At 44.7% G+C, this 13,935-nt stretch overlaps 4 protein-coding genes across 5 annotated transcripts; 3 read left to right on the top strand and 1 right to left on the bottom strand.

Annotated features, from left to right (window-relative positions):
• LOC6559144 (putative helicase mov-10-B.2) lies at positions 1-3,587 on the bottom strand. Of its 2 annotated transcripts, none has more exons than XM_001985768.3 (5): positions 3,432-3,587; positions 3,273-3,370; positions 2,414-3,216; positions 938-2,353; positions 1-871 (listed from the first exon to the last, which is right to left on the bottom strand). In XM_001985768.3, exons 1-5 carry the CDS (start codon positions 3,465-3,467, stop codon positions 687-689), a joined length of 2,538 nt encoding a protein of 845 aa, XP_001985804.2. In that variant the 5' UTR covers positions 3,468-3,587; the 3' UTR covers positions 1-686. The 2 variants fall into 2 exon arrangements, with proteins under 2 accessions (XP_001985804.2, XP_043072284.1); XM_043216349.1 differs by having other exon boundaries at positions 59-871; positions 3,453-3,587.
• A 337-nt stretch (positions 3,588-3,924) lies between these two features.
• Positions 3,925-5,823, top strand: LOC6559143 (DET1 homolog). Its single transcript, XM_001985767.2, has 3 exons — positions 3,925-4,201; positions 4,257-4,963; positions 5,021-5,823. The coding sequence occupies exons 1-3, from the start codon at positions 3,946-3,948 to the stop codon at positions 5,696-5,698; spliced, it is 1,641 nt and encodes a 546-aa protein (XP_001985803.1). The 5' UTR covers positions 3,925-3,945; the 3' UTR covers positions 5,699-5,823.
• A 203-nt stretch (positions 5,824-6,026) lies between these two features.
• LOC6559675 (general transcription factor 3C polypeptide 3) lies at positions 6,027-8,909 on the top strand. Its single transcript, XM_001985766.2, has 2 exons — positions 6,027-7,893; positions 7,965-8,909. The coding sequence occupies exons 1-2, from the start codon at positions 6,055-6,057 to the stop codon at positions 8,844-8,846; spliced, it is 2,721 nt and encodes a 906-aa protein (XP_001985802.1). The 5' UTR covers positions 6,027-6,054; the 3' UTR covers positions 8,847-8,909.
• A 515-nt stretch (positions 8,910-9,424) lies between these two features.
• On the top strand, positions 9,425-13,874 carry LOC6559674 (syndetin). Its single transcript, XM_001985765.2, has 10 exons — positions 9,425-9,535; positions 9,597-9,839; positions 9,910-10,227; positions 10,426-11,292; positions 11,367-11,701; positions 11,771-11,936; positions 12,036-12,146; positions 12,211-12,534; positions 12,599-12,711; positions 12,783-13,874. The coding sequence occupies exons 1-10, from the start codon at positions 9,470-9,472 to the stop codon at positions 13,153-13,155; spliced, it is 2,916 nt and encodes a 971-aa protein (XP_001985801.1). The 5' UTR covers positions 9,425-9,469; the 3' UTR covers positions 13,156-13,874.
• Positions 13,875-13,935: the final 61 nt, after the last annotated feature.

Raw genomic sequence — 13,935 nt, 5'->3', positions numbered from 1 at the left:
TTTTTTTGTTGTATTTCGATTTATTTTAGAACTGTGATAAAAAAAAACAAAAAAAGTAATGTATTAAAACATGGAGACTAATTCTTGGAGTCCATTAAAACTAAACATTCATAAAAGTTATTTCTGTTACTTAAAGATATTACTTATTTAATTTGGTTTAACATTTAAATGAAGTTTCTTTTTCTTCGCAGCTGCACAAAAAACATTTGACAGACAAGTAAAATATGATAACAATGAGCTGTTATCACCGAGGATATGTTATAATGATTATATAGGTTATATGTATTTATAGATATGGATTATCTTTTAACAACTTAAATTATTAACGTTCATACATTTTTGAAAAAAATACTGAAAAACAATTAGATTAAGAAACGAAATTTGGATAATTCACAAGAGAAGTGCTTCCACACTTAGCTGATCCAGCAACTTTTATCTTAAATTAATATGGAGAATAAGCAAATCAAACTTAATATAAAACAAATTCAAATTTTCGTCACCAATATTGACATGATCAAGGGAACACAAAAAATAAAAGCGGTGCACAATTCTTATGGCACAACCAATTGATATTTGAAAAATATATGAATTCAAACTGCGAACTTCTTAAAGATTAGCGTGCAGAGTTTTCTAACGAAAAGGTAGTTAAATTCACACAGCAATTATATCAATAAAATCGCCAAAACTTACTGCAACTGCAGCAGATTATTCATGGACGTGAATCGACGGGAGGGGGGGCTGCTGGATCGGCAGTTGCATAGCATTAGATTGGACATTTTAGAATTCAGCGTCTCCCTTGCAGGTGTGCAGCAGGGGCTGATGGAACTGGAGGTGCTGCTGCTGCTTTGATCCGGAATATTGCTACTCTCATCTGTATTAGTTAAGTGGAGAATACTTTTTATTGGCATATGTTTCATGCGGAGATACAACCACTCACCTGGTGTGCTATTGGGCAAAGCAACAGATATGTGCTTCGGCATTTTGGCATACCACATCGTCAGTTCGTCATCAAATTCATCCTTTTCTGACAGCTGCTCTTCCACATCTTTGAGGAACTGTGGTCGTTGCAGGCCGTTCTTCTTCTTGAACAGATAGTTGCCACGCAACTTGCACTCGTCGATGATGAAGTTGATGTCGCGATGGTGGCGCAACGTTACCGGATTACCAATGAGTATCAGCAGCGACTTGGCTCGCGACAGAAGGACATTAACCCGACGTGGACTACGCATGAAGCCCAAGCTGGCAAACGAGCGCACCAACGTCACAATTATAATGGGTTTCTCGCGTCCCTGATAGGTCTCGACGCTGCCCACCTCCACTGTGGAGTAGCCCTTTCGTCTCAATTTCTCACTGATTAGCTTACACTGTGCCGCATAGGGCGCCACAACACCAATGTCCGACGGCTGCACTCCAACGCCACCGCCAAGGCCTTGCGTAAGCAAAGACTTGACGTACCAGCAGAGGACCTCTGCCTCCAGTGCATTGTACGAGCTGGGCGAGTCAGCTTCACGGCCTGTAACGCCATGCGTCGCCTGGAAGATGATTGGAAATGTGGAATTTGGCAGCATATGCCATTTGGCTGCCAGATTGACCTCGGATGGTGGCGCTTGTGCGATAAGTTCACCATTATAATACAGCTTATTGTAGAGCCCAACGATTTCCGGATGGGATCGATAATTGCGGCGCAAACGCGTCTGCAATGTGTGATCATAATTGCCACTGGCATCCACAGCATAGACATCGCTTTGGAGCAGTCGCTCCAAGAGCGAGTGGCTCAATCCTAGTTGAGCGGCACGATTGCTTTTAATGACGGGGCCCAGTTGCTTGTGGTCTCCGGACAGGATAACATGGCATGCATCATGCTGCTTAACGCCCACAATGCCAATCAATGACTCAGGCTCCGTGGATGCGCCGGCCTCATCAATGAAGATGTGTGTGAAAAAATATCCCAAATCGGTGGTGACAAGGCGGCCCACAACGCACAGTGTGGCGACAATGATGCCATATTCGCACAAAATTTCCGGACGCAGATGCTCATAGACGTTCTTCGCACAATTGGAATGCTTTAGCAGCAACGGCTGAATCGAACTTAATCCTTTGATGTAAACGGAGCGTGAGAACAATCGCATCAGCTGATGATCCAGCTTCACATCCCCTGTGACCCAACGCGACTCCGTCGCCCGCTTGGCCAAGTGCGCTTGCATCATCTCATTGCTAGCAAAATACTCGCATATTTTAATGGCAATCGTGTCACAGGCCGAGTTCGAACCGGCTGTAACAAGAATACGACTTGTGGGATTCTGAAGTCGCAATTGTAGAATGGCCTCAACAATGGTTGTCGTCTTGCCGGTGCCTGAACGAATATACAAACAAATATAGTCATGTGTAACTCCGATTCCCTCTAGCCACTCACCTGGTGGTCCGAACACAATGTAGGGCGCCTGGCTGCTGGGACCAACGACAATATGCTTTACGGCCTGCAGCTGCTCCAGGTTCTGAGCGATGTTCGTGTTAAACAGCGGCATATTGGGTAGTTCGACCACTTTGGAAGATGCTGGTTGCAGTGGCGCCTTATTGGGAAACAAATAGCGACGCAGCTGTGTACTCAGCGCGAGCAGCTGCAACGCCCGATACATGAAGCGATAGGGTGTGCGACGGGAGCGCAGTATTACATAAAAACGCTGGGCGAGCACATCGCCACCTGGGAGGGCGCCACGTTCGAATTTGCATTGGATGCTGGTACGCGTCACCTGCACAACGCTGGCAAGAAAACGACACAAGGGATGCGTCAGGTGCAGCGATTCGTGTTTGTGTGGCAGCAGCGCTAATATGGCCTGCTTGGGCAGTGGGGATGCCTGCAAGCTAGCCGACGGTATGAGCACCACTTCGTCTATGAATGGTGCAACGATCTCCTCCGGATTAAGGTTCGATTTACTGCTCAGTTTGAAGCTGTAGCTGTAGTTGTTCACTCTCTTCAGCTTCACATTGGGCTGCATTAGCTGGGCATACAGATGCATTGTGGACACGTCCTCGATGCTAAGCAGAGTGCCCAGCACCGAGCAAACGTTTCCCTCATTCAGTAGCGACTTCTCCAAATAATCCCTAAAGATGTCGTTCTCTTTCGACAGACTTTCGTTGGTGAAATCAACTTCGAGCGCCTGCAACAACACTTTACTGGGCTCGTAGTGCGGCAAACTGCGCATTATGTCAATGAATCTGTGGAATAAGCAACAATTAATTTATGAATTTTATTAACTAACTTGCACACGCACTTTTCTTGCTGTTGTTCATCCACGTATCTCAATATGTCTTCCTCATCGTCACTGAGCTTCTTCGAACATATTGAGCAAATTAGTTTTGATAGATCCATCTGCATTTTGCAAAGTTAAATTGAAAAATGAAAAAAATCGCATTACAACATTAACCGTTACCTTGATCAATTCATGTATCACCTTGTCCAAGTTCATGTCGCGACTGACATTTAAATTCACATTTAGAAACAAAAAAGCAGATACAGCGCAAAAAAAGGGACACGATCAATTTCTCGGAAATATGAGTTAAACTGAAGACCACCGGACGGGTACCGTTAATGGCTGAAGCAGCATTTTTGGCGATAAGTGCAGACAACTTCAAGTGATTCAGCCATTGGCATTTTTTTCTTATAGTCTCGCAAAACTCTATTATTGAGAAAACTTATGGAGCACTCACTTAAGTGAACTCACATAAGTGAACTACTTTGAAAGCTTAAGAGAAAATTAAAATTTCCAGCTATTTATTAACTTTATATAATTTTTATAACTCTATTTAAAAATACTTAATTCATAAGCGCGCCTAAAGTTGTATTTCCCTTAAATTATGCAACACTGATTAGGCAGCGTTGATTTTCGATAGAAAAGCAATCGGTATAATTTATTATTTACATTTTTGTTTGCAATTTATTTGAGCATGATTTTGGAAAAACGAGCTTTTGACCAGCGCATGCAATCCCAAAATCTCGTGCACATGCTGCAAAACAGAGAGTCGGGCTACACACGCAGCAAGCACAGTCAGATGCCCAGTTTGTCCTACGAGCAACAGTTCTACAAAGCAATCACACCCTGCCTGACAATTAGAATTGCCATTCCACCTGTTTATTTGCGCAAATTTACGCCGGATGGCAGTAAATTGCTGGCCTTCTCTCACGATCAGCGCTCGTTAATTGGTAACTTTCGACAAATTTACCTTGTGCTATTGATTAATCTTCAATATGATTTCAGTTTACGACTACAAGGGAATCGGTGCAGCCGGTGTAGGTCAGTTGTTTGAAAAAGTGGGTGTTGGCTGCTCCGAGACATACATTGATAATGATAACATCCTGAGATCATCGCTATTCGATCAGCTTTTGAAGACTAAGTATGCGCTGCGTCTGCTGCAAAACGACTCGGCGCGCTTTTATTTACATCGGGAGTTCAGCGTTTTCCTGGAAGATGCTCGCTATGTGCTGCTTGCGGGCATGTGCATTCTGCAGTCCTGCAATGTGTCTGTCTCGGATTACGAGAACTACGCGGATATCTTTGACAAGGTGGAGCCCTTCTCGTACATCTTCTTCGTTGTGGACTTGCAACAGGGCATTGTTACGGACGAAGTGCATTTGGCACAGGATGTCATCAGTTTGTCGCATAATCAGGGCATATCTGTGCATGGCAGCACAATAGCAATCCTCTCACTACTGCGTCAAGCCATCTACATCTATGAGCTCGTCAATGGTCGGCTAATTAAACAGGAGCACGAAATTGGTCCAACGCCAGCGAATTGTGCCTTCGAGGATCTCTCGCCCGTGGAAGCGGTCACTTTCGATGTGAACACCCTGCTGCCCATCACCCATATTAAGCAACGCGTGCTCAGCTTTCTATATCGTCAGATACAGCCAGGCAGCCCTGAGGCAATCGAAAGTCTAAAGGAATTCTACAAGAATTTTGAATATGTAAGTCAGCCAAGCAGGCATAGTTGAAAATGAAGACGTAAATTTGATTGCTTCCAGATAGAAAACATGATCATTGAAAAGATGCAATTGGTGGATAACGATTTGTTATTATTGCGATACGAGGAGCGGCCCAAGGATACACCCAATCTGATCACGGGCGAACAGTTCGAACCGCGGCGACGTCTCTACGTCTTCTATGACATAAGCAAGGAGCAAGTGCTTGGGGTCTACCACGATGACTCTGTCGATCTATTACGGATCGTCGTACAATTCTACGACAAGCTGTGCAATGTTCGATCGCTGCAAACGGGCGATGCGCCCTCGTCGTCGCATCATTTCATGCAACGCTACTGCACAAATCCCAACAAGACGGCGTTGATTATGCGACAGGCGGCACTGCGCTATAATTCCACCGTGCCCATCAGCACGCAGAGCTTCTCAACGTCTCCGTTTCTGAACTATAATCTGTTCAAGTATGATGATCGCCTCGTCTCGCCGCTGGAACGGCCAAAGGCCTGCTCCACAGAGGCCATTGTATTCCGCGATCCTGAAACGAATTTGATTAAGTTTCGGTTTGATGTGAAGGCGCGACGTTCGACGCTCACTCCCCGCGAGCTGTGTGCCTTCATCTATCATCCATTCGAGCCGCTGGTGTTCAGCTTGCAGAAATGCATGCATGTCTACGCCTGTAATGTACACATTTACTATCAGGGAACCATTGTTGAGCAATCGTAGCACTAAATGTACTTCTATACTATGTAAAAAGTCGTATTACGTAGATTTAATATTCGTATATTGCTTGTGCATGTGTTGTTGTTAATTAACATTTACTTTTATTATTAAATATTAAAAAAAAGAAAGAATTAATGTCGTATTAGGGAATTCTGTTGCATTTTATATTTTTTGGAAATGACTTGCACCACATTTGCTCAACTTAACATGTATCGATTTTTCAATCGATACTACATCTTCTGTAATCGATAGTTGAGTCTACTTTGCTCATCTCTATTGCAGCACGTAGTTGATAACATTTTAACGTTAAGTTTTGGGAAGCCGAAAACATATGTTTTTTGTTTATATCAAGTGAGAAGATGAGCGAAAAACGCGAAAGAGAAACAAAAAATTGCAATAGCGATGCGAATGAAGTGCTAATTGAGGAAATCGATAGCATCGATGTACCGGAGAACGAGCTGGCCCAGTTCGAAGTGACAGAACCACTGCGAATAGTGGAAATCATCGACATGGACGATGCGGATGCCAACGAGGATGCCGCCCAGGCAGCGGATGAGGAGGGTGCCCTAATTAGACGGTATGTGCAGGGTGTACAGTGTCTGGAGTTTCCCGACTTCTGCACCAAACTGGAGCCCGGCGACGAGGAGGATGACGATGAAGTTGCTCATCTGGCGGCCAAAAAGCACGAGCAGGGCGAGGAGCAGCCGGTAGCCTCGACCAGTGCAGCGGCAGCAGCAAAGCTTCTGCAGTCGCCCAAGCCGCCAGCCAAGCCAGCTTTTAGTGGAGGACGCGGCGGCGGCGGCGGCGGTGGTGGAAACTTGGGTCGACGCAGTCAACTAAATGCCGCCCTTGTGGGCCTAATGGGCGAGGCGAATCTCTCTTTTGCTTACGGACGCTACGATACCGCGGAGCGCATTTGCATGGAGATCATCCGGCAGAATCCGTTGGCCAGCGAACCCTTCTATACTCTTGCGGAGATCTATGAGAATCGGGATGAGGTGAAGTTTCTGCACTTTTCTACAATAGCTGCGCATCTGAATCCGCAGGATCGTGACATGTGGATACGCATCTCGGATCTACTGGTGCAACAGGGTCATTTGGCACGCGCCCGCGTCTGCTACACGAAGTCTATCAAGGTGCTGCACAAGGATTATGTGCTGCGACTACGCAAAGCGCAGCTCCTCGAGCGCATGGGTGAGACAAATGCGGCAATGTTTACGTATTTGAAAATGCTGCCACTGATGCCATCGTCCGAGTGGAGTTTGTGCCTCAGCACGGGCAAAAATGTGGCACGCTATTTCCATGTGCTGGAGAAGCATCACATTGCCCTGGAGGCCATGGAGGGTGCATATAGTGTTTGTGGTTCACGTTTCACCGTGGAGGATCTCAACATCTATTTGGAGCTGCTCATCCTGAATAAACAGTTCATCAAGGTGCTGCGCTGTCTGCGCGAGCGCACCAAACTGGAGCTGGAAACAGAGCAGGAGGAGACGCTGGAACTGATATATTTCTGTCACATACCCGAAGACTATGTACCCGAGCTGCGTGCCAAGCTGTGCGTCAGCCTAATCCACCTGCATGCTCATCACCTGCTCGGTTATCTTGTCCAGAATGTGCAGGAGTACATCACACCGACGGTGGAGCGTGTGGAGCTCTACATGGACATCACGGAGGCACTGATGCAGGAGCACAAATATGCGGAGGCAATTGCCCTAATGCGACCCATCACCGATGCCGACTCCTTCGATTGTCCAGCGTTCGTTTGGTTGCGGCAAGCGGAGTGTCTGCGTCAACTGAATCGCACCAATGAGGCAATCCAAAGTTATGGACGAGTTGTACAGCTCGCTCCATACTGCTATGAGGCCAAGTTCACATTGTCTGCGCTGCTCAAGCAGCTGGGCAGGCAGGAGGAGGCAGTCAAGGCACTGGAACAGTCCGGTGAACAGGAAGGTCAGCCGCTGCATGCGAGACTGCTCTATGAGCGCTGCATCATGCTGCAGCAGATCGGTCGCATCGAGGAGTTTGTCGATGTGGGCTATGTTCTGCTCGGCCGACACTCCATCAAGCTGAAGAATCGCGAAGAGATGATGGCAGCGGCAAATGGCGGAGGTGCCTACAACACCGAGGGACTCAAGTCCATCATGCAAATGCGCAGCCTGGCGGCGGGTGTTACGGGCAACGCTGAGCCGGAACAACAGGTGGCTCAAATAATTTGACCTTCGAAATATATATATATATATATATTAAATCCATAAATGAATTTTTGTAGGACACATCGAAGGCGACTGCAACGGCTGCGAATGCTGAGGGCTCTGATCTGACCATAAAGAACGAGTACGAGCTGTTCCTGGAGCTGATACGCACTGCCTATGCGCATGGGATGCACAGTGCTATTGAGCGGATTTGCTTCGCCATGGTGACCACAAAGCGTTTCACCTACTATCACTACGAGATCGAGAGGATTATGATACTCGCCTGTTATTTCAATCATGATTGCGCAATTGGATTCTCGTATTTGCGTGAGTTGATTGCCAAGCAGCCGGAGCATGTGAATCTGTGGAATCTGCTGTCGCTGCTGGTGCAGCAGGGCGATGAGGTGCGCTACTTTCGCTATGCGCGACGCCTGCTCCAACGACATCCGACAGTCACCCAGCCGATGCGCCTGTTCCTCGGCCACTATCATCTCAACTGCAGCTCGTACAAGTATGCGTTGAACGTTTATGTGCCCATATTGCGGGAGCAGCCACATCCGCTTGTCGCTCTCTCCATAGCCGTAGTCTTCAATCAGCTGGCGCTACAGAAGAAGGTGCTGCGTAAATCGGGTGCTGTTGCTCAGTCGGTGGCTTTTGCCCAACGCTATGCGGAACTGCGTTCGGGCAGCGATTGCAACAGAAATAATGTGCCCGATTCATGTGCTGCAAGGCAGGAGATCTACTACAACATTGGACGCATCTATCATCAGGCGAACATCCTGCATCTGGCCACCGATTACTATGAGCGTGCCTTGGCCGTGCACCATCCGCTAATAGAGAAGCACGAATCAATTCTGGGACTGCAGCACGAGATCGCCTTCAATCTGCATCTCATCTATCGAGCGAGTGGCAACAAGTGGAAAGCGAGACAATGTTTAATGCGCTATTGTGTTGTGTAACTGATAATATTTATTTTAAGATTTTCTTATTGGTAATTATAATCCTAGGACTGACTACGTTAATTGTTTAATGTGTTTTGTATTTTTTATTTTACATTTTAAGATTACAGAGTTTTTAAAAAATTGAACACTCTTAATTTTTAAAGCCAAAAGTGGTGGGTGAATTATCTACGAATCTCCTTCAAAGATAGTTATTTCTTATCATAAATATGTACATAATTAATATGATGAATGCAATTTGAAAAACAAATTTCGAAATAATTATAAATAAGAAAAAACTGTTTAACAATCATTTTATACACCGGGAATGATTAAGAATCATTTTAATCATAATTAAGAAAACTATATAAATGATATTATTCAGTCTATATCAAAATTTCTTCGCTTTTTAAATGTTCCCACAATATCAATCTCTTTCCTAATATTTGTAAAAGTAAATAATGAAAAAAGTTTGTCGGAGCAGCGTACTAACCTAAGAATGACAGCTGACTTGGAAATGACAAGTTTAAAAGTATCGATGATAGTCGTTAATCGATAGCATTGATATCGATGCTGCCATTGTTGGAGTGGGAGAGAGGCGAAGTTTGTTTCGCGTAATTTTTCGTGGTTTTCATGGCTGCAAAATGCAGAACTCCAAGGCCAAAATGGATGAATTTAAGACCAGGTTCATGGACCTGCTGCACAAACAGGTACGAGCACCAACCAAGCGTCCAACCAAAAGCACACTCATTTAACAATAATGTTTCACAGACAAATCGTCAAATGAAAATTCCAGCAATGGGATTTTCCGATTATTTCATACAAACGGTCACAACGGATGCCTTGCCCTCTTCCACAACAACAACAACAAGTACAACAACAGCGGCATCCACATCCGATGCGGATGCCACAGATTCAGCGGCGAGCGCACAAAAATCGGATCAGGAAATACTGGAGAGCATCGAGAAGTGCTACTACAGCGCCGATAGCAATCCAGAGCTCTATGAACTGAAGGTGAGTGTTGACTGAGTCACTAACGGCATTCCAATCTGATTATCATATTTAATTTCATTTGTTTATACAGAAAGTGCTCGGTGCTGGAATTGACAACCAGCTAATTGAGACGACCATCGCTCAGCTGCGCACACAGCAAAAGGTGCTCACAAAGCAGGTGCTGCAGAACATCTTGGAGCAACGCATTGCGTGCGGCAGTGAATTCCAATCGATCAATGAGACCCAAAAAAAGCTGGAGGAATCGTTGTGGACGTGCCAGAAGGCGCGCTCCTATTTGAATTATGCACGCACAAATCTGACAACGACCAGCTTGGAAATCTTGGCCAGCTACCGTAAGCGCGAGGTGCTTAAAGAAGTGCTGGACACCCTGATGGCCATTAAAAAGTTGGTAAGTTACAAATTACAACTGGGGGGCATGTCATGGACGGAACACGACTTTGCTATATGCAAATATAATTCAAATGATTTACATAAATTTAAAGTCTAATGTTGATTTCAAGTCGTGATTCAAGTCGTGTCATACTGCCATTTTCCGAGAAGTTAGATTATCCATATGCACTTCTCTCTGCTTTCTCTCCGGGCACAGCGCACCACTGACGACGAGCTGCAAAAATTGCTGGCGGAGCACAACTATTCGGCAGCCATTGCGTTGCTTTTGCAATGTCAGAGCTCGGCAACCGAATTTATGCAATACAATTGTGTTCAGTCGCTGCATAAGAAGCTGCAGGAGACCATGCTGCTGATGGAGTATCAGCTGGACACGGTGCTCAACGAGATGGTGCTAAATTTCGATATGCGCAAGTATGCCAAACTGCAGGAGGCCTACAAGCTGGCGAACAAGTCATTGATTGCGATGGATCAGCTGCACATCAACTACATTTCATCCGTGCACTCCACGGTGAATGCAGTGGTGCGTGGCTACAGTGAACCAACGGCTGAGGAGCAGCCCAAGCTGCTGTACGAACAACTATGCGATCAACTCAATGCGGATAAGCTAATACCGTGTCTGATCAGTTTGTGCAAGACTTTCTGGACAATACTGGCCTCCTACTATCAGGTGGTCATGTGGCACAACAACTACAAGCTGTATGCACAGCAGGAGGACACCGATGGCGAATCACCCGATCTCTATATACAGCAGAAACTGAAGAAGGGCCAGTCTCGCATCTGGAACGATATTCTGAACAAAGTCTGCCTCTTTCTGCAGAGTGCCAAGTTGACAACGCTCAAATACGATCAGTTCATCCAAGTGCTGTCTATTGTGCAGCGCCTTAAAAAAGTGGGCGTGGAGTTCTGTGGCGAACAGTCGGAGAAACTAATTGCGACGATGCAGCAGCAGAGCGAGGAGTTCTTTAGACGCTATCACATCTGTTGCGTTGAGGAGATCTGCTTGTTTTTGGACAACGAGTCTTGGACGCCGCTGGACTCCTTTTCACACATACTGCAACTGCCGGTAGGCGTGGAACTCAAACTGAAATATGAGACAATTATTGATAATTTTTTTAAATTCTCACTTGTTTCGTTTAGGAATTCCGTTCGGTGCGTAACACGCTCCGTCGTCATAAGTCGCCAACGACTGCACTCGCCTCCAATAATAATTCACCCATTAGCAACAACAACTGCGATGAGCTGGTCTCTGTGCACTCCCAGGATGGCGGAGGCAGCTCCATCTATGGTTCCTACGGCTACTTTTTGCGCTTCTCGGAGAAGAGTTCACCCTTTGACGGCGGCCTCGATGCGGCCATGCTCGAGGAAGACATACTCTCGGGCATTGTGGACGAGGCGTCTTGTTATTTCAGCGAGGAGAGCGACGATGAGCAAAAGAGTCTCCAAAGCAAGGAATTCGCTGACGATGCCAGCAAGTGAGTATAAAATACTTAAATAGCTAGCCATCGTTTTGAATAATTCAACTCGCTTTCTCTGCTTGCCAGTCAATTACTTGTGAACAATACTGCACTAAATGTGCTGCGCTGCATTGGACGATATTTGCAAATGTGCAAGCTGCTGCACTGCATCTCACCTAGGATTGTGTTTTGCATGCTCGAGCTGCTCGACTTTTATGCATTTTCCGTGCATGAGATTTTTGGCAGGGATTCGGTAAGAAAAATAACTAGCTAAGAATTGATTTTATGGCTATGAAAAAGTATCTTCGTCAACTTTCGAGATCCGATTCTAATTTATTTATATATTTTTTAGCTGGTGTCCACTGATATCCTGTATACGCCGCGTCTGGAGCAGCGTCTGCGTGCCGTGGAAACCAATGTGCTTACTCAGATCAAAGTTTGGCCACTCAACTTTTCATCACTGGTAGGCATAAAAAAAAGAAATCATTTCCAAAAAGTTCTTAATTAACGCTCAGGTTCTCTTGCAGACCAACAATGAGCTGGCCAATCCGGATACACTGTACGGCCTGCCACAGCGCATTGTAGCCGTTGAGGCGGGTCGCAGCATGCTGCAGCAGTTTCATGTGCTGCAGCATTATTTAAATCATCTGTTGCCTGCTGCTGATAGGCCCATCTTAGTTAACTATCTCGACTATAGCGAATACATGACTGATCTAGCCAAACCTGTTTACACCTGCGTCACATCGCGCGCCATTGATCTGACGGGCATACTGGCGCAAATGGCAAAGGTCAAATGGGATGTGAATCATGTAACACATCAGCATAGCAGTTACAGTGATATCTTGAATCGTGTATGTATGAACGGAAGTATCTGAAATCAACCACAAGCTCAGATCCAAATTCCTTTTTCCATAGAACATACAAAGTTTTGCCATGTGCCTGGAGGAAATCGCCAAGGAGGTGCCCATACCTAGCAAGAATGTGTGGAACTCAATGGCGCATGTGGCTTCACGCCTACTTGTCGAGGGGTTAGTCAGCTATTTGATATATTATTGTACACAGTTTGGAAATCTCATATATTTGATTTATTCCGCCTTAGCTTCTCGAATGTCAAGAAGTGCTCGGCAGGTGGACGCGCACTCATGCAATTGGATTTTGCGAATTTTATGTCGTTCCTCGAACTAATCTCGAATCACAAGTATCCGCAATATCGCACCTTTGTCGATGTCTTTATCAAATCCTATTACTTTTCGCCCGAGCAATTCGAACAGTTTGTTGAACAGCACCGGCATGGCGACGAATATTCGACGAAACAATTGACGAACCTGATACAATGCATTTGTGTCAGCGACAAGCGCACACGACAGAGGCTGCTCCAGTTGTTGGAGGGCGTGCCCGCTGGTGTTACGCCCACCACAACACCGTACAAGAATTTCTATAACTCCGGCTCGAACTTGAGCAATGTTATTTAAGCTTGTCTATTTTTCGTTCGAAAATCTTTGCGTATTTATTTTGTTATTGTAGTCGTAATCATTGTCTAACTGTTTGGTCGAACCTTTGTTAGTAGCTGTATTATTGTGAGCGTTTCTGTATCCATTTGAATATTGTACATTCCGTTTAGTGCAAATTGAATAATAGTTTCTGTTGTTGTAAGTTTTGTTCATAATTTTAGTTACTTAAGCGATCTCCACGATGTACTTCATTTCGAATTCCGAATCTGCGAATCTGTGAATCTGTGAATAACTTGAAATCTCTTTGAAAATCTCTAACACGCTCTCTACTTATAATCAAGGCACAAATTTGTTGGTCTATTTTTTGCAATTTTGTTTAACATTCACATGACTTAAGTACCTAGAGAAAGCATATACACATACATACATATACATATATAATATATATATATATATATATATATATATACTAGAGATAAGGCATAAGAAAAACCAATTTATTATGTATATTTATTTTAATATCCAATTGTACAATTTATTTGCGAAACGGACAAATACTTGTAATAAATCGCTATTATACAATATATGTATGTAAATCAAAACTCCAATTTACCCGATCGGGGTTTACTAACACACACACACACACTTAATACCTAGTGGTATATGGATCTGTAACTAAAAAACAAAAGAAATCATGCGAAACAATAAAGAGTTCATATTTTGAGATATGCATATTAAAATGATATTGAATCACATTTCTCATTCAATAATGAGGACAATTGAAACCAGTTAATTTTTCAA

This window comes from Drosophila grimshawi, unplaced genomic scaffold, assembly GCF_018153295.1.
Source record: "Drosophila grimshawi isolate 15287-2541.00 unplaced genomic scaffold, ASM1815329v1 contig_1367, whole genome shotgun sequence".
Taxonomy (NCBI): Eukaryota; Metazoa; Arthropoda; class Insecta; order Diptera; family Drosophilidae; genus Drosophila; species Drosophila grimshawi.
Note: the sequence above shows the minus strand (reverse complement) of the source record. Positions and strands in the feature narration are given on the sequence as shown.